A 24,069-nucleotide genomic window follows, 5' to 3' on the forward strand; every position below is an offset into this window, starting at 1 on the left:
TGAGCACCGGGGCGGGGCCTCTGAGCACCGGTTTGGGGCGGGGCCTGCCGCGCGCGCCGCCGAGCCCGCGCTGGGGGCGGGGCCTCCCGGGCTGGCTCCTCCCCGGGGCGGGGCCGTCATGGCGGGAAGCGAGGGGGAGCCGCGGTACTCGCGGCAGCTGTGAGTGCGGGCACCGGCACCGGCACCGGCACCGGGGACGGCAGCGCCGCAGCATCGAGCGGGGCAGGGCGCGCTGCAGCGGTGCCGGTCCCGCTGACGGCTCCCGCCGGTACCCGCAGGTATGTGCTGGGCGGCGGCGCGCGGCGTCTGCCCGAGTCGGCGGTGCTGGTGTCGGGGCTGCGCGGGACCGGAGCTCAGGTGGCGACGGCGCTGGTGCTGGCGGGGACCGGGCGCGTCGTCCTGCACGACTGCGGTGCGGTCTGCACCGCCGACCGCGCCCACCAGGTACCGGCGGGGCCGGGCGGGGCTCCCGGGGACAGGTACGGGTGAGGTTCACTGTAACAGGAACAGGTGAGGATCTCGTAACAGGAATTAGTGAGAATGCCGGTAGTAGGTGCAGATATGGGTAGGAATCCCGATAACAGGTACAGTCAGGGGCCCCAGTGACAGGTATGGATGAGGGACCCCATGATGTGTAGAGGTATTGATAAGGGTCCTGGTAATAGGTACAGACTCATGTGGGAGTCCCAGTAACATGTACCAGTATGGATGGGAATCCCCATAATGGATCCCCAGGGTCCTGGTAATAGGTACAGACTCATGTGGGAGTCCCAGTAACATGTACCAGTATGGATGGGAATCCCCACAATGGATACTGACAGCAATCCCAGTAACAGGTACAGGTATGGATGGGAAGGCCCCATAACGTATACAGGTACATAGAAGGGTCTTGGTACAGGTGCACACTCAGGTGGGAGTCCCAGTAGCAGGTATGGATGTGCCTAGATGTCACAGTAATAGATGCAGGTGCAGTTGGGAAAATCTCTGCTTGCAGGTATGGGTTTGGGGTGAGGAGCTTCCAATAACCAGCACAAGCTGGGGAGGCTGGTAAGGCACAGGGTGCCCCTCATTGTCACAGGTCCTTAGCAGAGGCTTACCAGTGCAGACTGGGCCTGTGGAGCACCCCAGACCCATGGGGTACCCCACCATGTGTCCACTCTGCAGTTCCTCCTTGGAGAGAGTGATCTAGGCCAGAACCGTGCCAAGGCATCCCAGCGGGCCCTGGCTGAGCTGAACCCCTGTGTGGTGGTCAAGGCTCATACTGAGGAGCTGTCGGAGGCCTTCCTTGCCTCCTTCCAGGTGAGCCTGCATGCCAGCACTGGGGGGACCCGGCACTGGGGATAGCAGTGCTCACTGACAGACCTGGCACAGGTGGTGGTGCTGACTGAGTCCCCGCTGGAGGAGCAGCTCCGCATTGGGGAATTCTGCCATGCCCGGAGCATCTGCTTCATCGTGGCTGACACCAAGGGGCTGGCAGGGTAAGGGGTCTCATGGGGTCCTGCACTGGCTGCGGGTCACCTTGTCCCCAGAGCCCCAGCCCTGTGCTGCAGCCCATGTCCTTGGTAGCCCACTGGTAGGGCTGCTCGGCCTGGGCCGGACATTGCAGTGCTGGGGCAGCTTGGTGGGGCACTTCCTGTGGCAAAACCCCATGGGTCCTCTCCAGGCAGGTGTTCTGTGACTTTGGGGAGCGTTTTGTCGTTGATGACCCAGCAGAAGGGGATCCAGTGTCTGCTGCTGTGGAGCACATCTCTCAGGTAGGAGGCAGAGTAGGCCCTGCAGGTCCCCCAAAACATTGCTGCCTCTTTCACTGGCTGTATGCCCCCCCAATCCAATGCCCCACTCTCATGTAGCCTTTCCCCCCTCAGGGAAACCCAGGAGTGGTGACATACATGGGGACAGAGAACAGCCATGGCCACCTCTTCCGTGATGGTGACCTGGTGACGTTTTCTGGCGTGCAGGGGATGACAGAGCTGAATGGCCAGGAGCCCATCCCTGTGCGTGTGCTCGGTGAGATCTCCAGGGGGATCCTGACTGCCCTAGCTCAGGGTTGAGGAACTCACTGGGTCCTTGGCAGTGACCGTGATGTGACATCTGTGCTCCTCATGTCCCCAGATGCCTTCAGACTGGAGATCAGTGACACCAGCTCCTTCTCACCCTACCGCTGTGGGGGTCTGGTTTCACAGGTGCAGCAGCCCCAGGAGTGTTCCCACGTAAGTCCTTCTTGGCCCGACAGTGCTGCCACCCAGGCTGGGGTACTGCTGTGCCATGCTGGACCCCAGGAAAACACTCACCCAATCCCTGGTGCTGTGCTGGCAGAAGCCCCTGGGCCAGGCTCTGGAGGAGCCCAAAATCCAAGTGGCAAGTCCCAAGGATCTGCCACGCAGCTGCAGCCTGCACGCCGCCTTCCAGGCCCTTCACGCGTTCCGCAGGGAGCAGGGCCGCCTGCCGCGGCCCAGGGCACCCGTAAGTCCCTGTCCCGCTCCCGCCGGCCCTGCCGAGCCCCGCACCCTGCCGGGGACTGCCCCCTCCCCTCTGCCTGCAGGCGGATGCCGAGCGGGTGCTGGCGCTGGCGCGGAGCCTGGGAGCCCAGCAGGGTCCCCTGGATGAGGACATCGTGCGCGCCTTCGCCAGCGTGAGCGCGGGGGACCTGTGCCCCGTGTCCGCCGTGGTCGGGGCGCTGGCGGCCCAGGAGGTGCTGAAGGTGAGCGGGGCGGGTCCCTGGCTGTCCGGTGCCGTTCGGTGGCCACGAGAGGGCACTTGCTGCCCGCTTGGGGACGGGGGTCCGGCAGCAGGAGAGGGGCGAACACCCCCGCTGGCTGCCTGCCCACGGGCTGCTCGCCCCAGGCCATCACTCGGAAGTTCCTGCCCCTGGACCAGTGGTTGTACTTCGATGCCCTCGAGTGCCTGGCGCTGCCGGGCGCTGCGCAGCTGACAGAGACGGACTGTGCCGCGGTGAGACCCCGTGTCCAGCCCCTCCCGGCTGCCCTGGGGTGCCGTGGCTGTTGTGCTCACACAGCTCCTTGTCCCGGCAGAGAGGCTCTCGCTACGATGGCCAGATTGCCGTCTTCGGGGCCAATTTCCAGGAGAAGCTGGGTCACCAGAAGTACCTGGTGGTGAGTGGGCAGGGCCCATGGCACTGGGAGGCTGCAGAGCATCCAGCTGGCAGACGGAGAACTGCAGCATCTCTGCCCTGATAGGTGGGAGCTGGTGCCATCGGCTGCGAGCTGCTGAAAAACTTTGCCATGATGGGGCTGGCGGCAGGGCCGGATGGAGAGCTCATCATCACTGACATGGACACTGTTGCCCTCTCCAACCTCCATCGGCAGCTTCTTTATCGCTCAGCAGATATATCAGTGAGGCAGGGGCTGAGCTCCCTCCAAAGGGCATCCTGGCTGTCCCAGGAGCTCTCTAGGGCTGCCCACCCCTTCTCTGCCCTGGCAGGAGCCAAAATCGGTGGTGGCCGCAGCAGCCGTGCAGCGCATGAACCCTGATGTCAGAGTGACGGCTCACCAGAACCAGATGGGACCTGCTACTGAGATACTCTACAAGGACAATTTCTTCCGGCACCTGGATGGCGTTGCCAGCGCCCTGGACACGATAGAGGCCCGTGAGTGCCAGGAAGGGCAAGAGGGCCAAGCCCCTGGACATGCTCCCTGGGTCCGCAGCACTCCTGGCTCCCTGCAGGCACCTATTTGGAGAGACGCTGTCTCCGCTGTCGCACACCACTGCTGGACTCGGGCACGGAGGGGACACGGGGGAATGTGCTGGCCATGGTACCGTGCCTGACCAAGCCTCTGGGGCCAGCCAGTACCGCCAGGGATGGCACCTTCCCCGTCTGCACCCTGCGGCACTTCCCCCGCACCATCCAGCACACACTGCAGGTAGGCTGAGCTGCCCCAGCCACAGCACCCAACGAAGAGGCACCGAGACCTTTGTCTTCCTTCCCCTTGTCCCTTCCAGTGGTGAGCCATGGGCAGGATATAGCCCCAGCTGCTTCCTGCTGGCAGCCTGAATACTGCTGCTGGCCCTGCCAGAGCCTCCCCCTCCCCCTGCGTTGGGGGCATAAGAGGGAGGTTCTAGTGCTCAACACCTCCTTTTCTCACACCTCAGTTTCTCCTCCACAGTGGGCCCGTGAGGAGTTTGAGGGGCTTTTCCAGCTACCTGCAGAGCAAGTCAACAAGTTCATGGAGTGAGTGGACTCTGGGGGTAGTGACACTGGGAGAGGAGCTTCCAGCTCTGTCAGGGCACTGCTGGGAATGGCGAGAGGGTGCCAGACAGCCACATCCCACCCAGGTGCCTCACAAGATTGCTCTTGGGCCAGCATCAGCAGTTGCCTGGTTTTGCAGGGACCCAGCTTTCCTGGAGCGGCAGCCGCCAGGGAAGGTCCTGGAGCAGGTGTGGGACAGCCTGCGGGAGCGGCCGCAGGACTGGCGGGACTGTGTGCGCTGGGCCCGCCGGCGCTGGCAGAGCTGCTACCACGATGGCATCGCCCAGCTGCTGCACATCTACCCCCCGGAGCATGTGAGCCCAGCACCATAGGGCTGGCACGCCCGTCCCTCCACCAGCCACCTCGCTGCAGCCAGGGCCACACGCTCCGGGCCTGACTCTTCTCTCCCTGTGCCAGGAAACCAGCCCGGGTGTCCCCTTCTGGGCTGGGGACAGGAGCTGTCCCCATCCACTGACATTCAACCCTGACAATGTGAGTGCAGGGAGGGAGAGCTGTGGGGTCTCATGTGGGAATGGTATGGGCAGAGGGAGAGCCAAGCCTGTGCTGGGCATACAGGGAATACTAAACTGTAGATGTGCTCTATCTGCCACAACCTGTGCAGGGCTGCCTGGGCTGGGTCTGTCCCTGTGCCCCAGTCAGTGAGGGCACTGCAGGGGACAGCTTGCACATGCTCTGTGGCCAGAGGAGGAGGAGAGGCTACTCCACCTCCACTCTGGGGCAAAGCCAGGCAGTTCTACCAGCTTGGGGCAGTGTTGGCAGCCCTTGGCTATGTGGGACCACCCCAGAAAGGCACCCCATAGCCACCCTTGTTCTACTTCACAGGACACCCACCTGGATTATATCCTGGCTGCTGCCCACCTCTTTGCCCAAGTACACAGAGTGCCACCATGCATGGACCGGGCGGCCATCCAGGCTGTTGTCCGTGATGTGGTCCTGCCACCCTTTGCACCCCAGGAAGGGCTCCAGATCCCCCTCACAGAGGAACCCACAGAGGCACAAGTTCCCACAGGTGAGGTTCCCAGGTATGTTCCTGGGTCCAGCCTGGTGGTGGTGGGGCTCTGTCTTCTTGTCCCTGCTTCAGCAACCAAGATGACCGAGACCAAGGTGGGGACACCCCAGCAGTGCCACAGTGCAGGAGTATCATGCCATGTGTCCCTGTGCCCACAGATCACAGGCAGCTGACAGAGGTTACCCAGGACCTGGTGCAGTGGAGACAGGAACTGGTGGGGGATGAGGACACACATGCACCCTTGATGGAGCCCATCCACTTTGAGAAGGTAGGGGAGCCAGGCAGGTGGCCCTGCTCAGCCTGGGGGTGTTGATGTCCCCATGGGATGCAGATGTTCCCCCACTCTTCCCCACAGGACAATGATGTCCACATAGACTTTATCACAGCAGCGTCCAACCTGCGTGCAGAGAACTATGGCATCTCCCCTGCCAACTGGCTGACGGTGAGAGGGGCAGCCTGTGGGGTCAGGAGTCCCTGTCCTGTGTGGGGCAGTTGCTGATGCCCTCCTGTCCCCAGAGCAAGCGAATTGCTGGGCAGATTGTGCCCGCCATCATCACCACCACAGCAGCTGTGGCCGGGCTGGTGTGCCTGGAGGTCTACAAGCTGGTGTGGGGGTGCCAGGACCTCAGCTGCTACCGCAACAGCAACATCAGCCTGGCTGCCTGCCTGCTGCTCCGTGTGCAGCCCCCGCCAGCCCCCACCTACCGGGTAGGACCCTCTCCGCTGGCAAAGTGCAGGTGGGGGACACCACGGGGCCAGTGGTGTCTGCTGTGGGACAATGCCAAAGGGATCCAGGGGAAAGGAGGTGGCCATGCAGCAAGGGCAGCCCGGGCCATAGCACTCCAGAAATGGATCTGGGTGCTGCAGTGGGTTAGGAATGCTGCCAGGCAGTGAGGAACCAGCTCCTTCCCCTGGCTGACCCTCAGCAGTGTCCCATCACCCAGCTCCAGGCCCAGCTGGATGCTCTGGGGTGCCCCACGGCAGGCCCCACACTGAGCCCCACAGCCAGGGTGGGAGGCCGCTGCGGCTGCACTCATCTGGCTTATGGAAACCAGCTGTGGCAGCCGGAGAGCAGCTGGCACCGGGCCGGGAAGCGCCGCCCGGGGGAGCGGGGCCGGGGGTCCCGGCGGTGGGGAACCAGGGAGGGAGAGCGGGGGTGGGGGCAGCCCAGATTGGGACCGGCTGGGCTATAGAGGCCCCTTTGTCTGGGGGTTTATGGCGTGCGAGGCAGCCCTTCCGGCACGGCAGGAAGCGCCGATTGGAACCAGATTGGCCCGGGGGGCCCAGGGCCGGGGGCAGGAAGAGGGGGAGGGAGGCGACTCCACTGCCTTGCGCCGGCTCCAGCACTGCTGAGGGCTGCCCCACCACCCCCTCAAACCCCACACCCAGCCCTGTGCCATCCTGGCTGTAGCGTCCCTGGGTTGGCTTCATCCCTGGATGGAGGATGCTGCTGGGTCTGGCCATGCCCTCGGGTCCCTGCAGCAGCGCCCAACACCTCCATGTGCCAGGGCGAGGACACTCGGTGTGACATTTCACACCCAGCTGCTTGGCTGTGGTGGGAACACATGTCCCCAAGGCCTGCTTGGTGTGACCTATGTCCCCATGGGGACCTGGGGCGCCCACACTGGGGGCCAGCCTTGTCCAGAGGAATATGGTTTCCAGGACCAGGACAATGTACTTCGGTGATGGAGGGCTGGGCTATGGCTTTCCCTGTGTGCTGAACAGTTGCTGCCCTGGTGAGGATGGGGTTAAGCCCTTCCCACCGGTGGAATAAGTGCAGGCAGCAGAAGGCGGAGGTGAGAAGGCAGCAGAAAGCAGGAGGGAGAGTGACCAGGTGTGAACACCTCCCCCGAGTGGGGCTGGGGCCAGGCAGGCAGTGCTGGCGCTGCCCGCAGCGAGGGCAGATGGCCCTGTAGCCCTGCCAGACGGCGCGGGGCTGCGTCCGGCGCTTGGCCCCGGGCTTGGCACCACACTGGCCTCCTTGGGCTGGAGCAGGGGTCGTGGGGCCACAGGCATGAGAAGAGATGATTGTGTGGGGCTGGGCAACACTTCAATGGCCTTTTGTGTGCCTGTCCTGGCCCGGGGCTAGGGGCAGTGCTGGCCCCACACTGACACTGACCCTTGAAGTGGACCCCAGCAGTGCTGGGGGCATAGTTGTGTCCCCCACTGCCCCTACACCACCATGGTGCCCCCATCACCCTGCCCATTTGCCTGCCCTGATGTCCCCCAGCCCTTGTGCTGCACCAGTCCCTGCCCCATGGGGCTGGTCAGCCAGGACATGGGGTGCCAGTGCTGGCTGCTACCCCCTGGCAGTATGGTGGGCGGGAGTGGAGCTGCTGGGACCGGCTGGAGATGCGGGCAGTCGGCGCAGATGGGCAAGCGATGACGGTGCAGGAGGTGCTGGACTGGCTGCAGGTGAGCCCAGCGCTGTCAGCACTCGGGTAACCCTGGGGGATGCCGAGCCAGATCCTGACACCCACCTCTTGCAGAGGACATATGGCTGGACTGTGACCATGCTCCTGTGTGGCGACATTGTGCTCTATGACAGCAAGGCAGATGCAGAGACACGGGCCTGGCAGCAGGCACGGAGGTAGGTCCTTGGCTCCAGGGCCCAATCCTGCCCCCGGGGGAGCTTCCAGCCCCCACTGCCTCAATCCTGAGCTACTCCAGCTGCACTGTAGCTCCCAGCCGACTGCTGGATAAACATCCTGCCGGCAGCACTTCCCGTGGCAGGACCCCTGCTCGGCCCCTTGCTGCTGGCCCCTGCATCCCACCAGCCTGGCTGGACACCCCTAAGGGGCCCAAGGCACCCTTGGAACACTCAGCCAGCCTTTGGGGGACAAGCCAGTGCCCCCAAACCACCCTTTCCCTGCTACAGGCTATCCAAGAACTTGGAGGATGCCAGGATGCTGCAGCAGCAGGACCTGGAGCTACTGTATATCTGCGAGGGAGAGGATGCTGAGGCTGAAGATACCCGTCCCCCTCTTCTGTGCTCCCTACCTTGAGCAAGGGGCCAGCACCTCCTGCCCCATGCAATAAAAGCTGCAGGCTGCAATAGCCCTCCTTGCAAAAACCCCCTGCTTGCCCCTGCCTGGGGCACAGGCGCTCCCTTTGATAAATGCTGCGGCGCCCAGACCGTATAAAACCGGGGTTTATTTACAGGGTGGGGGTACGGGCCGCAGCAGCAAGGCTAAATGTAGCCGATAACGTCGTTGCAGATGATGGGCTGGCGGCTGCGGCTGTTCATCAAGGCGGTGAAGCGGTGGAAGTCCGTGGCCAGCTGGGCGATGTTGCTGTGGGACTGGTGGAAGCAGGCGCCCTTGGGCTGTCCCCCCAGCCCCAGCGGGCAGGAGAAACGCTTGGTGGCATCGCGGCCCCCCGGCCGGGCACCGTCGGCACCCCGGGGCCGGGCCATGTTGGCCAGCTTTCGGCGTACGTTGCCCGAGAGGCTGAGCAGGAAGGCGGGGGGCTTGGCCAGCCGGCGGGAGGGCTCGGCGGGGGCCCGGCGGCGCGGCTCGGCGCCCACCTCGGGCAGGTCCATCCAGTTCTCCACCAGGTCAGCGAAGCAGTTGTCGCCCAGCACCAGAGGCTGCCGGTTCCGGCTCTGCGACAGCAGCGCTACGGTCCAGTCCTGCGTGTCGGCGGGCTCCAGGGCCCTCCACTGCTCCAGGCAGGCGTCCGAGGTGGATTTGGGGCGGACACGGCGGGCGGGGGCGGGCGGTGGGGCGGCGGGGCCGGCGGAGAGCCGGTGTGCCCGTTGGCAGGGCAGCAGATGCCGGCGCCGCACGGGCACCTCCTCTTCCCTCCAGGTGCTCCCCGACGCCTCCGAGTAGCCCGAGTCGAACTCCAGGCTGCGCTCGCTGGCCGGGGGGGAGCGAGCGGCCGGGCTCCCCATCTCCTCCTCGTCGCCCCCGGGATCCAGGCTGCAGGCCGAGTCCGCCGCCGAGCCGGGGCGCGGGGGTCGCGGGGCCGGCCCCGTCGCCCTTCCGGGGTGGTGCGATGTCTGCCGCGTGCCGGGCATGTGCGCCCGCAGCGTCGGCCCTGCCTCCCGCCGGCACCACTGCAGGGAAAGGGCACTGTCAGCGCGGTTGTCGCCACTGCCCCCAGCCAGCACCGCGATCCCCGTCCCACCCTCCTCGGCACCCCGCGTCCCCCCGCCCCGGCTCGTGGGGGCTTCGCTGGCGCAATGGGCGTGCAGCAGGGTGCGGAGAGCGGGCCGCAGGTCCCGGCTTGCCTGCAGCCCCGGGCCCCGGTTTCCTGCGGCTTCTGCGCGGAGCCGGCCGGCGTGCAGCGGCTTGTCGGGTGAGCAAGCAGGCACCCAGCCCCGGCCGTGCCTGCGGGAAATGACAGAGGGCCACGGCACGTAGGAGCGGGCGCTCCACTGCCCCCCCCGACAGCCCCCTTCTCGGTAGAGGCAGCCGGGACACCCCTCCGGCACAGTCCCACTCGGTGGCACGGGGCCAGCGGCAGCCCCAGGGCACCCGCGGGTGCTGGGGTGGGGCTCTGCCCCCGTGCGTTGGCAGGGCCCCCCACCCACCCTGTGCCCTCCAGCTGGGGACACCCCAGGTGACGTCAGGGTGCAGCCAGGCCTGCGGCCAAGGCCCGGGACCCCCCAAAGGCCGGGAAATACAGGGGACCAAGGCAGGCAGGGCTGAACGGAGCGCGGCCGGGCGGGCGCTGGAAGGGACTCCTGGCTCCCGCAGCCGGGCCGCTCCTCGCTCTTGAATTCCTATTGTCTGAACCCAAAAGCAGGGTGTTACGTCCGTTTTCCTTTCCGCGCTGGAGTCTCGGGAAGCTGAGTGTGCAGGAGGGATTGCTTCCAGGACCAATAATTCTGTTCTCTCTGGCTGGCCCTGACAGAGCTGCTGGCAGGACTGTCCTTGTCCCTCTCCACGTCCCCGTCCCGATCCCTGTCCCTCTCCCCGCTGGCTGGGACCCTTTCATCTAGCCCTAGTGGCAATGTGCCACCACTCCGAGCCGCCCTGTCCCGCCGCTGCCCGGGAACACTGGGGCAGCCGGTTGTGAGGTGCTGGGTAAGCATGTGGCAGGCCCAGGAGAGCCGAAGGGTCACCCTGTCACCGCCGCCCCTCGGAGCAGCCTAGGTGGGTGGCAGGGTGGCAGCTCCGGGGGGACGGCGCCGCTGGCACCTTGACAGCTGGACACCCGTGCCCCCACACCACCAGAGTCCCACCGGGCGCACACGTCCCCCGCGCCGCCTTTGGCCTCGCGTGTAATGTCACGGCTTTCATGCCACCGGCAGCGCCCGGACGTCACGGCAGACCCGCGGTCCCCGAGCGGCAGGGCGGGGGCACAGTGGTCCCGTCCCGTCCCGTTCCCTCCCGGTGCCCGCGGCGGCACTCACCCGCTCGGCGCCGAGCTCGTCTGGGCGGGCGTTGTGCATGCCCGGTCCTGCTTCCCCGGCGCCGCTCCCGGCCCCGCTCCCAGAGCCGCCGGTGGCGGTGGCGGAGCAGCAGCAGCAGCGACAGCGGACGGAGCGCCCGGCCGTGCCCGCCGCCTCCCGGCGCTGCCCGGCGGCCCCGCCCCGCCCCGCCCCGGCCAATGGGGCCGCCGTAACGTGAGCCCGGCCCGCACCGGCACCGCCGCCCCGGGGCCCCGCCCCGCCCACGGACCCCTCCCCGCCGCCCCGGGGCCCCGCGCCGGGCACCACCCGGGCACCGCCGGGGCAGGCGAGATCCGTGTCCCGGCCGGCAGCACCTCGGGCACCGGGGGTCCCACAGCTCGGTATGCTCCGCCGACAAGGAGGGCAGCCCCGGTACAGAGCCCCGGCGGAGGCATCTCCCGTCGGCTCCCCGCTCCACCGGGCTGCCAGAGCCGGGCTGGGCGCTGGAGGAAGGAAGGGAAGAGTGACCCTGGCCGTGGTGCCCGTTAATTGGGAACTAATAGCTTAATGGGGATCCCGGGAGAAGCGGCACTGGTTTGCAAATGAACGAGAACACGGCCAGAAATTACCTCCTAGCTAATTTTCCCGGTTCCCGAGCGTGCCGCGTGATGAAGCAGCGTGGGGTGGCAGCCAAACCCCACGGAGCTGCGAGGGGCTGGGAGCGGCGCCGTGCAGAGCCGGGGCATGGAGCCCTGCCCTGTCCCTCCCCTGGCCGGGGCGGCCACCACGGGTGGGGATGGACGGCGTGACGCCGGGCCGGGGTGGTGCCCAGCACCCCTGGCAACCGGCTGCAGCTTGTCCCAAACACAGAGAGCCATGGGCATGCACGGACACCTCACCTTCCTCCTCCTCAGCCTCTATGCCCCGGGTAGGTGCTTCAAGGTCGCAGTGTTCGGGGCACTCTTTGCCAGATCCTGGGTGGATGGCTGAGAGGAAGGGGACAGAGGAGAAGCTCTCCTCGGTTGCTCCCACATTCCTGGGGCTGACCCTGGGATGAGCAGAGGGATTGGCAGCTGCCTGGCTGGGTTGAGGCATGGAGGGGGCATCACACGAGCATGCCCAGGGCATTGCCTGGGTGTCCTCAGGGTGTCCTCAGCATTGCCAGGATGTTACTGGGGCTCCTTTTGTGCATTGCTATGGCATATGCAGACACCACTGGTGTTTCATCAGAGCATCTCACAGAGGGACTTCTGGGGCTTCCCCAGGGCATTGCCAGGGCACACCTAGCAGGCTGCAGTGACACTCTCCTCTTTTCAGGGACTTTCGTCAGAACAACAGGTAACAGCAGTGCTTTGGACCCGGCTGTGCCTGGCAGGGAAACCTGTGCCTGCATTAGTGCTTAGGTGCAGGAGCAGGGCTCCTGCACGGCTGGATGAGCCATCAGTGTTCCCTGGGGTCTTCCACCAGTCCTGCCTGACCTGCCACGTTTGGTGGCCCTGAGTGAGGATGCAGTGTCAGGCACCCGCGTCGCTGAGGTGACCGTGTCTTGCAGCAACTCAAGCAGCAGTCCCAATGTCACCCTGGATAGTATCAAGCCCGACCACCCCTTCAACTCCATTGCCATCAGCTCTGACCCCACAGATGCCACCAGGTTCAGGGCAGAGGTGTGGCTGGGGAATAGGGAGTAGGGCAGGAGCTGGCAGGCACCCTGCTGAGTGACTGTGTCCCCATGGCAGGTGACACTGCGTGCTGGTGCAGAGCTCGATGCCCGCCGGGTGAACCTGTACACACTGATCCTGCGGGCTGCTTGTCCTGGTGAGAATGAGGTGGAAGAGCGGCTCTTTGTCTGGGTGACAGCAGGGCATGTGCTGCGCTGTGACACCCTCTTTGCCAGTGCAGGTAGGAACAGGGGGCACAGGGCAGTGGGGGCTGTGGGTGCCAGCCAGCACCAAGCTCCCACAGCTATGCTGTGTTCCAGAGGGTGATCTGGTGCAGGTGCTGGCAGATGTGGCACCCCGGACACCCCTGTATGTGGTGCTGCCACAGCCACTTGGTGGACTGACGGTGAGTGGCAGCTCCCTGGAGGGCCACAGCCCCACAGAAGGGAGCAGCCTTGGAGACAGCAGAACCCCGGGTATGGAGGAGTGGGACAGGCGTTCCCATCACCCTCCTTTCTGCAGTTCAAGCTCCAAAACCGCAACACACCACTCACGCTCACCCGCCGGGGCCTGTTGCTGGCACCTGACAATGGTTTTGACCCCAGCAAGGACATCCAGGTGGGCACCAGCAGCCCCAGGCTGGTCACAGCCACCTCTCAGCCCTCTGGGGCTTAGCCCCTCCCTGGCCACAGCTCTCCACATCCTGTTCTGCCCATTAGGCCCCTGTCTCCCTCTGGACCCATAAATGCTCCAGCCCGGGTCTCATCCCCTTCTGCATCTCAAGTCCTGTCCACATTCTCATCCCTGTCTGTATTCCTGCCCATTCTAGTCTCCAGCTCATACTCATCTCCATCTCCACACCTCTTCCCACCTCTGTTCCTACTCCAAGCCCCGTTCTCATCTCTTGCCCCCTCTCCTTTGTCTCTGTTCCTGTTTCTGTTCCCATCCCAACCCTATTCCTGTCCCTATCCTTATTAGTAGCCTCATCCCTATCCCTGTCCCCATCCCCATCCCCATTGTGGTGCCACTCAGGGCTGTCCAACAGCTGCCCTGGTGCTGGCACACAGATGTTCAGGTTGGAGATTGAGGTGATGGATCATTACGGGCACAACTGCAGCAGGGCTGTAAGGGTGGAGGTGCTGCCACCACGCCGTCCCCGCGTCACGTTCCCGTGAGTGGGGTTGGGTCAGGAGCGGGGTGCTGGTGGCACCAGGCTGTGCCACAATGCCCGCCTCGCCTGCAGTGAGCCACATCTGGCTGTGACAGTGACAGAGGGCATTGGCCCCTGGGAGGTGGTCACACAGGTCCGTGCCAGAGGTGACAATGTCCGCTATGCCATCCTTGCTTCTGTGGCTCCCACGCTCTTCACCATTGACGAGGGTGAGCAGAGATCCCCAGGGACACCCTGTCCCTGTCCCTGTGCCCAGTACGAGGCCATGGCTCCTCCTGCAGTGACAGGTGAGATCCGCAGCACCCGCCGGCTGGAGATGACCCGTGCCCACCTCCTCATCCAAGCTTACAACAGGCTGCACCCCGATGACCACGCCACCACCACAGTCAACATCACCGTGCAGGGGACAGACCGTCAGGCACCAAGATGTACTCCAGCCATCTTCGTGTATGGTTGGGGGGGAGTGAGGTGCATGGGACTCTCTGCTGCACCCAGAACATGGGAGAGAGGCTGAGCTGCTGGCTGCTCTGCCACAGGTCCCAGGTGTCTGAAACCGTGTCCCCTGGCACCACCTTGGTGACATTGACGTGCACCGACACCAGCACTGATGGGTGTTTGCACTATGCTCTCGAGGGGCCTCCCTCCTCCCGCTCCCACTTCTGCATGGAGGGGCCGCAGCTGAAGGTGAGCTGGGCCATGGGCAGTGGCCAGATGGACAGCAAGCCCACCTCCCGGAGCCCAGTGGGACAGTGGGACCCTGTGACACGTGTTGTCATGCCAGGTTCTGGGTCAGGGCTCCTCATGGCTTCCTGCTCCCCAAGGCCTGCTCGTTCTCCTCACTCTCTCCTTCTGCCCTGGCATTGCAGCTTTTTGGGACACCCTGGCTTTGTGGGATACTCTGGCTTTGCAGGGCATCTGAGCTTTGCAGAGCACCCCAGCTCTGTCTGACACTCCCCTCCTGGCTTGACAGGTCAACACCACCCTGGACTATGACTCAGAGGCCATGGCTGCTCTGGGCTTCCAGTTCACAGCCACCATTGTGGTGACAGCGGGAGAACAGCCCCTACAGAGCAGTGAGTGCCCATATCCCTAGAGTGGGAAAAGACCTTTCCCAGTCCCCAAACCAGCAGATCACAAAGGAAACATTCCTTCTGTGCTGCCCCAGAGATGCCCACCCCAGGGCTGGTGCCTCTGTCCCCATCTCAGTCAGCTCAGCAGAGGCTGTGAGATGCCAGCATGGCTGAGCAGCTGTGTGCCACACAGCCCGTGTGCCCGTGCTTGTGACGGTGACACCTGTCAACGAATTCAGACCGGTGTGCCCAGCCAGTGCCACCTTCACTGTGCCAGAGACAGCAGCTTTCGGCAGCATCGTGGGGCGTGTGGCTGGCACTGACCGTGACTACCCCCTGGACAGCCTCGAGTACAGCCTGGAGGGGGGGTCTGGCCCCGCACAGCCCTTCTCAATCGACAGGCACACTGGTGAGCACCTGGCCCCTTCCCCAGCCCTTGCCACAGCCCATGGCACCTCCCAGTTCCCAGCAGCTCACACCTCCCCGCAGGTGTGATCCGCGTGGTGGGACCCCTGGACTCGCAGCAGCAGAAGAGTTACAGGCTGGTGGTGCGGCTGACAGACATCCACAATGACCTGGTCCTAAGGAACAGGCAGAGCCGTCTGTGCAATGTGTCTGTGCGCCTGCAGGTGTGAGGGCAGCCCGCTGGGTGAGCTGTGGGGGGTGCCTGGACTGGGGGTGCCTATCGCTTCCCCCTGCTCCTGGCAGGCTGTGCCGGACCAGCTGCCGGTGTGCATCCCCGAGGTGCAGGAGCTGCGGATCACAGCTGGGTCCCCGGGCAGCCGTCAGCCTGTCACCCGCCTGGTGTGCCACCACGGCCCCAACAGCGCCGTGCTGACTTACAACATTGTTGGAGGTGAGGAACGGCCAAGCCATGGCACAAACCAGCCCTCGCTGTGGTGTGACACTGAGCAGACCCTCTCGTCCAGGCAATGAAGATGGGCGCTTTCAGCTGGAAGGGAGCACCCTTGTCTACCTCCCCAGTGGTCGAGTCGAGCCCCACCCTTTTGTCCTGCTGGTGGAGGTGTGGGGCGGCTCTGGTGCCCGCCGCCGCAGCATCGTGGTGGCACTGGTGGTGCACGTCACGCCCCGGAGCACCCCGGTGCCACCCAGCACCACCACCCAGCACACGGTGAGCAGAGCCCGCTGACCAGGAGGTGCTCCAGGCTCCCTTGAACCTCCCATGGCCCCTCACCCCACTGCCTCCACAGACACTGCAGAAGGAGCCGCTGGTTGTCACGCAGACAGAGGCAGTGTGGGACCCGCCAGCCTGGTTTGTGGCCGTGCTGACCATCACTGGTGTCCTGCTGCTGGCCACCCTGGGCTGCATGGCCCGGAGCCTGCTGTGCAGGTGAACCCCAGCCCGCCTCACGGCATGGCTCAGTGAGCAAGGCTAAGGGTTCACGGCTGCCTTCTGCTCCTCCCACAGCAACCGGGCCCCTGGCAAGCTGTTCCTGGCCAAGAGGTGAGTGCTGTATGGCCAGGGTGGTCATATTGGCAGTAGTATTGTCCTTGCAGGTAGCCAGGGAGACACAGCACACAGGGTATGTTCAATATTCTTTGCATTTGGCCGTGGCTTGCTGTGACAGGAAGCCATCTCTTGCCCAGGGCAAGTGTGCAGCCCTGATGGGAGCTATGGGAGAGGAGAGAGCAATTTGGCCAGTAGACCATGATGTTGGTGGCCAGGCTGGGGCACAAACTTTACAATGGACAGGGTGGGGTGGCACAGTGCTATTGCCAATGCCTATTGCAAGGTTGGGTCCTGGCACCAGGGCTGAGGTCACTGCAGCTCACCAGGGGAGCCCCTGTTTGGAAGGGTGAGCCCCATTTGTCAGGGAAAACTCCCAGGGAGGATGTGAGCAGGCTGTGCAACACGCGGAGGATCAGTGGTGGTGACAGGTGATAGAGGAGAGAGTCTGGGGAGATGCTAGACCAGCCTGTGCCAGGTATCTGCACAGCAAGGAGGAGACATGCAAGGCCGTGGCAGGATAACAGTCACCTCCAGTGGCATGACTGCCCCGAGGTGATGCATAGCTGGATCCAGGTTCATTGGTAAGGTTGGGGCCACGGTGCTCAGTGACACTGGGACTGTCGTGACCATGCAAGGGCGAAGACCCAGGGTCAGCCCTGTGGGTGGCCCTGGCAGCTCCCCCAGCACAGCACCCTCCAAGCACGAGAGTGGTGCGTGCCAGCACATGGGCAAACAAGTGGATATGATGGCAGACCTGCTTGGTGCCCAGGCACTGGTGAAAGGTGGTGGTGTTTGGGTGAGCACAGCCCTGTCAAGGTCCCCTCCTGTGCCAAGGGACAATCAGGTAGGTGGATGATGGGCTAAACAGGGTGCAGCTGGCAAGGCAAAGCCTGGCTGGCGAGTCACTCCCAGCACCATCTCTTGGGGTTGAGGCCGGCAGCCCATCACTGGCAGCATTCCCTCCCTTCCCCTCCTCCTTCTGCAGCTCCTGGGATGTGGTGGAGCACAGTGGGGGCAAGGAAGAGCAGGGACACCCACATGACAGCAGCCCAGTAAGTGTGTGGCAGCGAGGGTGGGTGCCCTGCCGGGGGGCAGGAAGAGCCCTGTGGCCCTCAGCAGCCTCTCCTGTCTCCTCCCCACAGGGGCAGTTTGATGGCCGTGCTCAGGACCCACGTGAGTACCCTGTCCCACAGCTGCCTCAACAGCAGCCTCAGGTTGTGTCCCCCAGGGCAGAGGGGTCTGGGGACAGGAGAGATGGGGACCAGGCCCACAGGGCAGTGACTGAGTGCTGCCTCCATCTCAGGCACCGGCAGGGATTATCTCTTCAACAGCGTGACCGGGGCTCGGCGCTGGATCTGAAGGGCTTGACTTGATGAGGGGCTCCTTGTGACCCACAGCTCCACGTGGGCCGTGCTGGGCACAGCACCGGGCACTGGCAGCTGGTATGGCCCCCGAGGAGGAGACCATCCTTTGTGGCCAAACCTGCTGAACATGGGGTGCAGCCACACCCTGAGCCACCTCAGCCAGCGCAGACCTAATAAACGGTGTCAGAGATTGCACATGCGGCTGTGATTGCCTCAGGGAGTCGCACTGCGGGCAGTGCTGCTGGTGGCTGTCCTGCTGTGGTGGTCATTAGCACTGTCTGGTCAGCCGTGTGAGCGGCATGACCCAGGACAAGGACTGGCAGTGGGCTTGGCACTGTGAAAAATGCTACAAGAGCTTCGGCCAAGTCTGCTTCGGTGAAAGAAGCATATCTGTAGTCCCTGGATGTGACCCAGCCGGGGTAGTCCTCCACAGGGAGGTTATCTGCGGCAGGAAAACTCAGCCACGGGTAATTTTGAGCAACTTTTGCCCCGGCTCCCGTGTCCCCCTCAAGCTCTAATTTGTTACAGCGCTCGCAGGCGCAAACGGGTGGGATGAGCAGCTGGTCGGCAGAGGGGATGGGTTGATAATTGGGAGGAAAAGTGAATTAGCGTGGGCGCAGGCGAGCGGGACGCCGCAGGAGGAGCTGGGAGCGGCGGGAGGCTTTGAAGGCGTCAGTCAGCTGGAGGTGGGAAACCGGTTATTTGAATTTCAAAGGAGCGCGCCACGGGACGCCTCCCTGGCAGCTCCTGGGGAAATGAAACGCTGGCGGGATAAGAGGGAAGAGACTAATTTGGGGAGTAGGTGACTAAAGGGAGAGAAGTGGAACAGGGGCCAGCCGTGAAATTTCACATGAGAGGGGTCACCTGTGTGACTTTGCCTGAGGGTCCCTTTTGCCCTGAACCCACTGGAACCGTGGAATTTAACCCTTTGTGGTAGCGGAGTGGTTCGTGAGCGTGTCCCATTGGCGAGACCCCGCTCCTAGCGGAGACCGGAGGGGGATGCGGAGCGGCCCCGGAGGCTCGGGGCGGGGAACTCTGAGTGTGAGTGGGACAGCGGGGCAGCCGGGTGTGAGTCTGTGTCGGGGAACTCGGGGTGCAGACCGGCCGGAGGAGGGCTGTGGCCGGGAGCGCGGGCCGGAGCGCGGAGCCGCGGCCCGGCGGGGCGCGCCCTGCACGCGCGGGCCGCGCCCATTGGCCGAGCTTCCGCGGGCAGCCAATGAGGCGGCGCTGCCCGTGAGTGGGCGGGGCTCTGGCGGGCGTCACGTGTGCCTAACGTGCGCTGCCGTCCGCACTCGGGAAAGGGCGGGGCGGCTCCGCGCTTGAGTGACACCGAGTGTGACCTATCAGCGTCCCCGGAGGGCCCCGTGGGGCGGGACTCGGGTGCGGAGTGGCGCGCAGGGCCGCGGGGCGGGCTTTGGACGGCGCGGTTGCTATGACGGCCAGCGCGGCCCCGCCCGCCCGGGCGCCGCCATCTTGTTGTTGATTCGAGCGGCGGGGAGCGGCGGCGCTGGGGCTCCGCGTTCCGCTGTCCCGGCCGGGCAGGCAGCGCCGGCCCCGGTGAGCTGCGGCGGGCGGGGACTGGCCAGGCTGCCGGGCGGGCGGTGAGCCGAGCGCGCTGCCGGGAGGGGAGAGCCGGGTGCGGCCCCGTGAAGGGAGAGGGGGGTTCACAGGCACGGCCCCGGGAGCAGCCGGGGTGAGGGGGCAGCGACACCGGGATGGGCCTGGAGCGGAGGGGGCGGTGCGCGGCCCCGTGAGGAGGGGCTGGGGAGGGCCCGGTACGTTCCCGTGTGTGCGTGGGTGAGAGCCGGGCGCTTTCCCCGCGGGGCCCGCCTGGGGCACGGCCCGGGCGGGGTTCCCCGGGCTGGGCAGCGCCGGGGCAGGGCCGTGCCCAGCGGGCAGAGCGAGCGTCCCCTCCCTTTGTGCCCTTCCTTCCCTTCCACAGGAGCTGCGCGCAGGAAGGAGCTCGGGAGCCGCGGCGGTAACATGAAACCAACATGGTGAGGAGGCTGGTGGGGCTGGGGCCCGTCCGTGCTGCCCCTCGGCAGGGCAGGGCTGTGGGTGGCCCCGGGAGCGCTGGCTGCCCCGGCGGGGACACCCGGAGTGCCTGGCAGTCTCCCGGGGCAGGTGCGCTCCTGGCTCTGCAGACCTGGACCGAGACCAGCCTTCCCCGGGGTTTCCCAGGAGGGGTTCAATTAGGGTAGGTGGTACTGGGTCCATATGCCTTCACTTTTAAGCTGAGCATCAGCTCTTCGTTCCCCCCCCCGCCCCGAGGAGTATACTTTAGCATGTGCTGCTTTTATCATTTCAATCTCTCTTGCTCTTTTTTTTTTTGCTCCATCTGCTTTTCCTCCCTTCAGGTTCACCTGGCATAACTTGGTGTTCAGAGCTCCCAGAGCTGGATTTCAATAATTGGCCTTTGCTAACGAAACACTGAGTGGTGCAGGAATGGTGGGGGCTTGGGTCTCTGTTCGTTCTTAGTGTGATGTTTCTGTGATCGTTAGGGCTGTGTAAACATAGTTAGTAGCTTATCTCGCAAAATAGCATGCAGTAGTGTGTTGTAGAAGTCTCATTGTAGTGAACTGTCACCTGCAGCTGATTTGCTAACCTGTGTGTGTGGTCAGGCTTTTGATGGAGGGAAATAACAATATCCTTGTTGTTTATCACTGAACTAAGATTCTGATTTCCTTTTTAGAGAAATTCTTTCAGGAGCTTCAAAGTGTTTTAGAATTAAGTGTGCCAGTTATTGCCTATTGTCACTGTAACCCTAAGTAGGTCTCTTCCTAGTCCCATGTAACAATTTCTTAGTATTTTGATTGTGAAGTATTTTTCTGGGTTAGTTTAGCTCTGACCTGAGGTAAGTGCTTTGTTTTGGAGCTGGAAGGAAAGTGGTAGGTTGTAAAAAGATTTAGTTGTGAGCTCTATAAAGAAAGATAACATTGGGTTGCTTTTTTAGCTGCATCAAATCCTTGTTTTGTCAATGTATTGAATTTGTCCTAGTGCTATTTTTTCTTTTCCTTTGTTAGAGGGTGTTTCATACCCTCTCAGCTTTTTCAGAACAGCCATTTCCAGGTGCATGGATGAACAACCTATGCTATCCTCGTTAGAGCCGGTTAGGCTGATATTAAATGTCCTTTTTCATGGCCTTGCTTTGGCTTCTGTCTAGTAAGGACTTTTGGGAGAACAGGGGAAGTGATCCATAGCTCCTGGAGAGGGGAGTTGATGTATACAAGGTTATTAGCATAGGAAATTTTGATGGAAAGAGGAGGATGTGTTGGTGGAACCCTCTCCTGGACCCTCTGGTTTTTCATTAGGCAGTTAGGGGCAGTTTTGCGTCTTTCTTGCGTAGAAGAAGATCAAGTGAACACAATTACCTGTTGAGATGAGAAAGGGGGCAGTTTTTAAGATCTACTTCTGATCACCAATTTCACGTTCCATATGTGGTTTCACAGGTATTTCAGCTCATGTCAGTATAGACTGAACCCATAGGAGGTTCTTGCCGTGTTGCTTATGCCTGTGCAGGTGAGAATCAGAGTTCCCTGACTTACAGACTGATCAAGCTAAAGACAAAATGTGTTTTTCTATCCAGCTTTGTGTGGGTGATAAATGATTTTGGAGGAGCAAGGGAAATGGGGCTGGTGCTGGAATGGGGTCTTATCTGAGTTCAGGGTAATCTGCTGTGTAACTGTGTAAGAGCGCAACAATGTATTTTCACATTATCTATTTTCTTGCATATAAATATAACTTTAAACCACATTTTTACATATATTCAAAAATTAAATTAAACAGTATTGCCCATGCTTCTCTTCTACTTCTGTGAATCACTGTGTGCCTCATCATCAGGTGGACAGCACTGGACATGTTCTTACAAAAATATTATAGAAAGAAAAATTAGATGTGCTGTGAGAGTCCCTATCTTGGCAGATTGTGCAAGTCAACTGACTTGGAAGTTATTCTGTCTTGTATTGCACGTAGTGAAAAGTCAAGGTTAGAGTAGCAAGCACTCAGAGGTCAAAAAAGTGCCCAGACTGGAGTAGTACCTGTGTCCTTAATCAGCTAATTGGCCTTTTAAAAAAGCATAGTGATTACTTCTTTATCAGGCAGTTGTGTGCTCTGCTCATTCCATCTGAGCTGCCTGGTTTGTTTGTTTCCTTTTCTCCCACAAGTACAGAGCATATTCCTTTTGGGTAAAACGTTCTAACTTTGAAATATGACCTTGTTGAGCTTGACTGGAGCCCCGTACAAGCTTGGGGCTGTTTGTTGACCAGCTGCTTGCAGGGCACAGTCTCTTTGATCCAGTGATCACCAAATGTTTGTAAAAAGGTTTGATCACTTCATATTTCAGTGTTTAGTTAATTTCTCCCTGCCTAAAGGTTTTTGTGGATCTGGTGAATTCTGGCTGGCATGCTGGTATGGGATGATGCTCTCTGTGCTTTCCATTAGGATAAGAAATGTAGGGCTAAGTTTGAATTGGATATCCAGAACCCATGCTCTAGCGGAGGTGTGTTTCTTCCATCTGTGGTTGAAATGCAGTACTGAAGCCATGGAAAATCTGACAGAGGCCTTGATTATTGCAGTGTAACCCAGGCACTCCACTCGTTTTCAGTAGATTCCCCCAATCTGTCCATCAGGGATTAGCTTGTGATGTGTTGGACATGTGAGCATCTCAGTGGAGTGTTAATGCTGGGATTTGTAGTCTCAGAACTTAGTATTGACAAAAAGCTGCAGCCTGATTTATTTGCTCTTGCATTTGACAGTGTCACATTGGTGCTGGGCAGGGTTTAGCATTGAACTTGACTTGCAGAGTTTGTGTGTGTCTCTCCACTTGTTTATATAGTGTGACATGCCTTGGAACAGCTGTTTTTATTTCTGACCTCTAAGTCTTTGAGATGGACTGTATCAAAAACACGTCTAGTAAGAACAGAGGGTCCCTAGTGAGCTCTGAAATGAGTGAGCTCAAGAAAAGGAGCAAAAGAAAAGAAAATGCGACAGAACCTTCTGCAAGAGTCATGTCAAGTATTTGTGTTACGTGCTGTAAACTGAAGGAGCCCTTCAGCTATATGGAGGAGCAGCTAGCAGTCTCCCTCATTTCTATTCCTGATGTGACAGGAATGCAGAGCAGGATGCTGGCCAGTGTTTAATCTCAGGTTTGTTGCTGGTGTTGTAGGGGTGGTGGGGGAGGAAGAGGAAGTGTGTGTGTGTGGCTGCTTAGTTTCTGTTTTGCAGACATTGCCTGTGCGCAGTGTTGTGCTGTTCTGATGTGGCAGCAGCTGTTATTTTTGGCCTTCCCAGTGTGCTGTTCGGGTAGATGTGCTTCCTAATTGATGCAATTCTCTTAATCAGTGTGTTGGGCTGCCTGTGCTTCCTGTGTAGTCCGTGCTGGTGTGAACCACTCTGCAGATGGTACTGAGGTGCAAGTCCTTTGCCCTCATTTATTTCCTCAGGCTCCTCTGTATGCATTTTGAGTGGCATTAACTGTGTGTAAAAGACCAGCTTCTTAAGCTTGCATTTATTTTGCATCACCCGGTCAGTATGTGGTGTCATGAATGTTTGAACCCCTTGTTTGGGAGTAAAGGAGTAAGCTTTGCTATTACAGGGTGTCTCTATCTGTATAATGTGTCCACAGTAGTTAAAATGGGTGCAGTTGTTTTGTTAAAAAATCATAGCAGAGATGGCTGCCATAATCATATTAGTAGAAGATCCATGTCAACCATAAAAGCAGGGAAAGTGGTACATGGATGTGTCTGTCTTGGCAGGACATCACTGCACGTGCTTGGGAGCTGCAGTAAATAAGCTGTCTCTGATTTAGCTTTTGTAGTTAGAAAGGTTATCTCCTTCACCAGCTGTCCTGCTGCTTTGCCAAACAGTACCTCCCTTGTGTTGGGGCCTACAACCAGGCCTGTTCAGCTGCTGGGGTTTAATATACTCTGCTTCAGCCTTTCTTCCCTAGTGCCCATCCCTGACTGGTGAGAAACAGTCATGGATCCTGCTTTGCTCCACCCTGGTTGGAAATTTTCAGCTAAGTGTGGCTGAGGCAAGTGGAGACAGTGTGTCCCCTCAGCCCAACTGGTGGGCTTGGTAAAGAGCATCTGTCAGAGCCCACAGGAATGAGTGAGAGCATTTGCTTCCTGAAAGGAACTTCTTGTGAATTCCAATCCCAATCTCTAGGGAAGACATGCTCTCAAACATTCTGAATTGTCAAGCAAGTAAAATTCTAAATAAGAGCTAATTTAGGACTTCCTAACTTGTTTCCATACATCATTTCAGGCTGACTTGCTTCTGGGGTCCTGCTCCCTCTTGATTGTGAGAAGTTGGCTCCGTATTCCAGTGACTGCTCAGCCAAAGGAGCTTGGGTGACATCTCCAAGGTAACTCTTCTTGTTTTGTTCAGAATACCTATACAGCCACCTTAGAGATGCAAAGATAAATAAACTGCTTGCTTTTTACCTCTCGCGTTTTAATTTTACCCTTCAAGTAAGGATATGTAGATACAGTTTGTGGGAGTTTTGCTCTTATTTTTGAAGGATACTACAGGAACACCCAGGTAAGTGCAGTAGCACAGAGTGAAAAGTTCAGTTCTGTTCATTCACCAAATCAGTTCTTTGTAATAAGAACTAAAATTCCAAGATTTGGAGGCTCATTCATGCTCTAGTAATTCTGGCCATTCGGGTGGCTGATTTGCAGCTGAATCACCTTATGATGATTTCAGAATTCTTACCATTGTCTGCTTTTTCCTTTCTATTCTGAGGTTAGTTTGCTGA

At 60.8% G+C, this 24,069-nt stretch overlaps 4 protein-coding genes across 23 annotated transcripts in view; 3 read left to right on the forward strand and 1 right to left on the reverse strand.

Moving 5' to 3' along the window:
• The first annotated feature begins 103 nt into the window (after positions 1–103).
• UBA7 (ubiquitin like modifier activating enzyme 7) lies at positions 104–8,310 on the forward strand. Of its 3 annotated transcripts, none has more exons than XM_077786220.2 (24): positions 104–159; positions 279–444; positions 1,165–1,299; positions 1,372–1,478; positions 1,664–1,754; positions 1,866–2,007; positions 2,113–2,210; positions 2,317–2,463; positions 2,543–2,701; positions 2,845–2,952; positions 3,033–3,113; positions 3,198–3,353; positions 3,442–3,607; positions 3,685–3,881; positions 4,125–4,189; positions 4,347–4,521; positions 4,625–4,699; positions 5,051–5,237; positions 5,396–5,505; positions 5,593–5,679; positions 5,754–5,945; positions 7,551–7,652; positions 7,727–7,827; positions 8,116–8,310. In XM_077786220.2, the coding sequence occupies exons 1-24, from the start codon at positions 119–121 to the stop codon at positions 8,240–8,242; spliced, it is 3,015 nt and encodes a 1,004-aa protein (XP_077642346.1). In that variant the 5' UTR covers positions 104–118; the 3' UTR covers positions 8,243–8,310. The 3 variants fall into 3 exon arrangements, with proteins under 3 accessions (XP_077642346.1, XP_085446832.1, XP_085446833.1); XM_085590706.1 differs by having other exon boundaries at positions 105–159; positions 1,959–2,007; XM_085590707.1 differs by lacking the exon at positions 5,754–5,945 and having other exon boundaries at positions 105–159.
• Positions 8,311–8,372: 62 nt separating this feature from the next.
• Positions 8,373–10,774, reverse strand: INKA1 (inka box actin regulator 1). The gene is made up of 2 exons (XM_021529217.4): positions 10,600–10,774; positions 8,373–9,297 (listed from the first exon to the last, which is right to left on the reverse strand). Exons 1-2 carry the CDS (start codon positions 10,636–10,638, stop codon positions 8,428–8,430), a joined length of 909 nt encoding a protein of 302 aa, XP_021384892.3. The 5' UTR covers positions 10,639–10,774; the 3' UTR covers positions 8,373–8,427.
• A 608-nt stretch (positions 10,775–11,382) lies between these two features.
• CDHR4 (cadherin related family member 4) lies at positions 11,383–17,507 on the forward strand. Of its 8 annotated transcripts, none has more exons than XM_085590711.1 (20): positions 11,383–11,506; positions 11,896–11,916; positions 12,046–12,244; positions 12,315–12,477; positions 12,532–12,642; positions 12,759–12,854; positions 13,304–13,407; positions 13,480–13,616; positions 13,689–13,854; positions 13,944–14,091; positions 14,378–14,480; positions 14,671–14,886; positions 14,967–15,106; positions 15,186–15,333; positions 15,407–15,609; positions 15,689–15,828; positions 15,907–15,942; positions 16,934–17,000; positions 17,091–17,121; positions 17,252–17,507. In XM_085590711.1, the coding sequence occupies exons 4-20, from the start codon at positions 12,442–12,444 to the stop codon at positions 17,305–17,307; spliced, it is 1,938 nt and encodes a 645-aa protein (XP_085446837.1). In that variant the 5' UTR covers positions 11,383–11,506; positions 11,896–11,916; positions 12,046–12,244; positions 12,315–12,441; the 3' UTR covers positions 17,308–17,507. The 8 variants fall into 8 exon arrangements, with proteins under 8 accessions (XP_085446837.1, XP_085446843.1, XP_085446834.1 ...); XM_085590717.1 differs by having other exon boundaries at positions 12,541–12,642; XM_085590708.1 differs by having other exon boundaries at positions 12,046–12,242; positions 12,557–12,642.
• Positions 17,508–18,793: 1,286 nt separating this feature from the next.
• IP6K1 (inositol hexakisphosphate kinase 1) overlaps positions 18,794–24,069 on the forward strand; it is a 36,896-nt gene continuing 31,620 nt past the window's right edge. For 2 of the 11 annotated variants that reach the window (XM_085590720.1, XM_085590727.1), the window contains exons 1-4: positions 18,794–18,869; positions 19,255–19,309; positions 20,762–20,831; positions 23,577–23,676. The gene's annotated coding sequence lies outside the window, so the exon portion shown is untranslated. Of the gene's footprint in view, positions 18,914–19,066; positions 19,088–19,254; positions 19,510–20,761; positions 20,832–23,576; positions 23,677–24,069 lie in introns of those variants that run through there. The other 9 variants (XM_021529177.3, XM_085590726.1, XM_021529176.3 and 6 more) reach the window with 7 other exon arrangements.

The sequence above is a fragment of the Lonchura striata genome, chromosome 12 (assembly GCF_050655825.1).
Source record: "Lonchura striata isolate lonStrDom1 chromosome 12, ASM5065582v1, whole genome shotgun sequence".
NCBI classification, from domain to species: domain Eukaryota; kingdom Metazoa; phylum Chordata; class Aves; order Passeriformes; family Estrildidae; genus Lonchura; species Lonchura striata.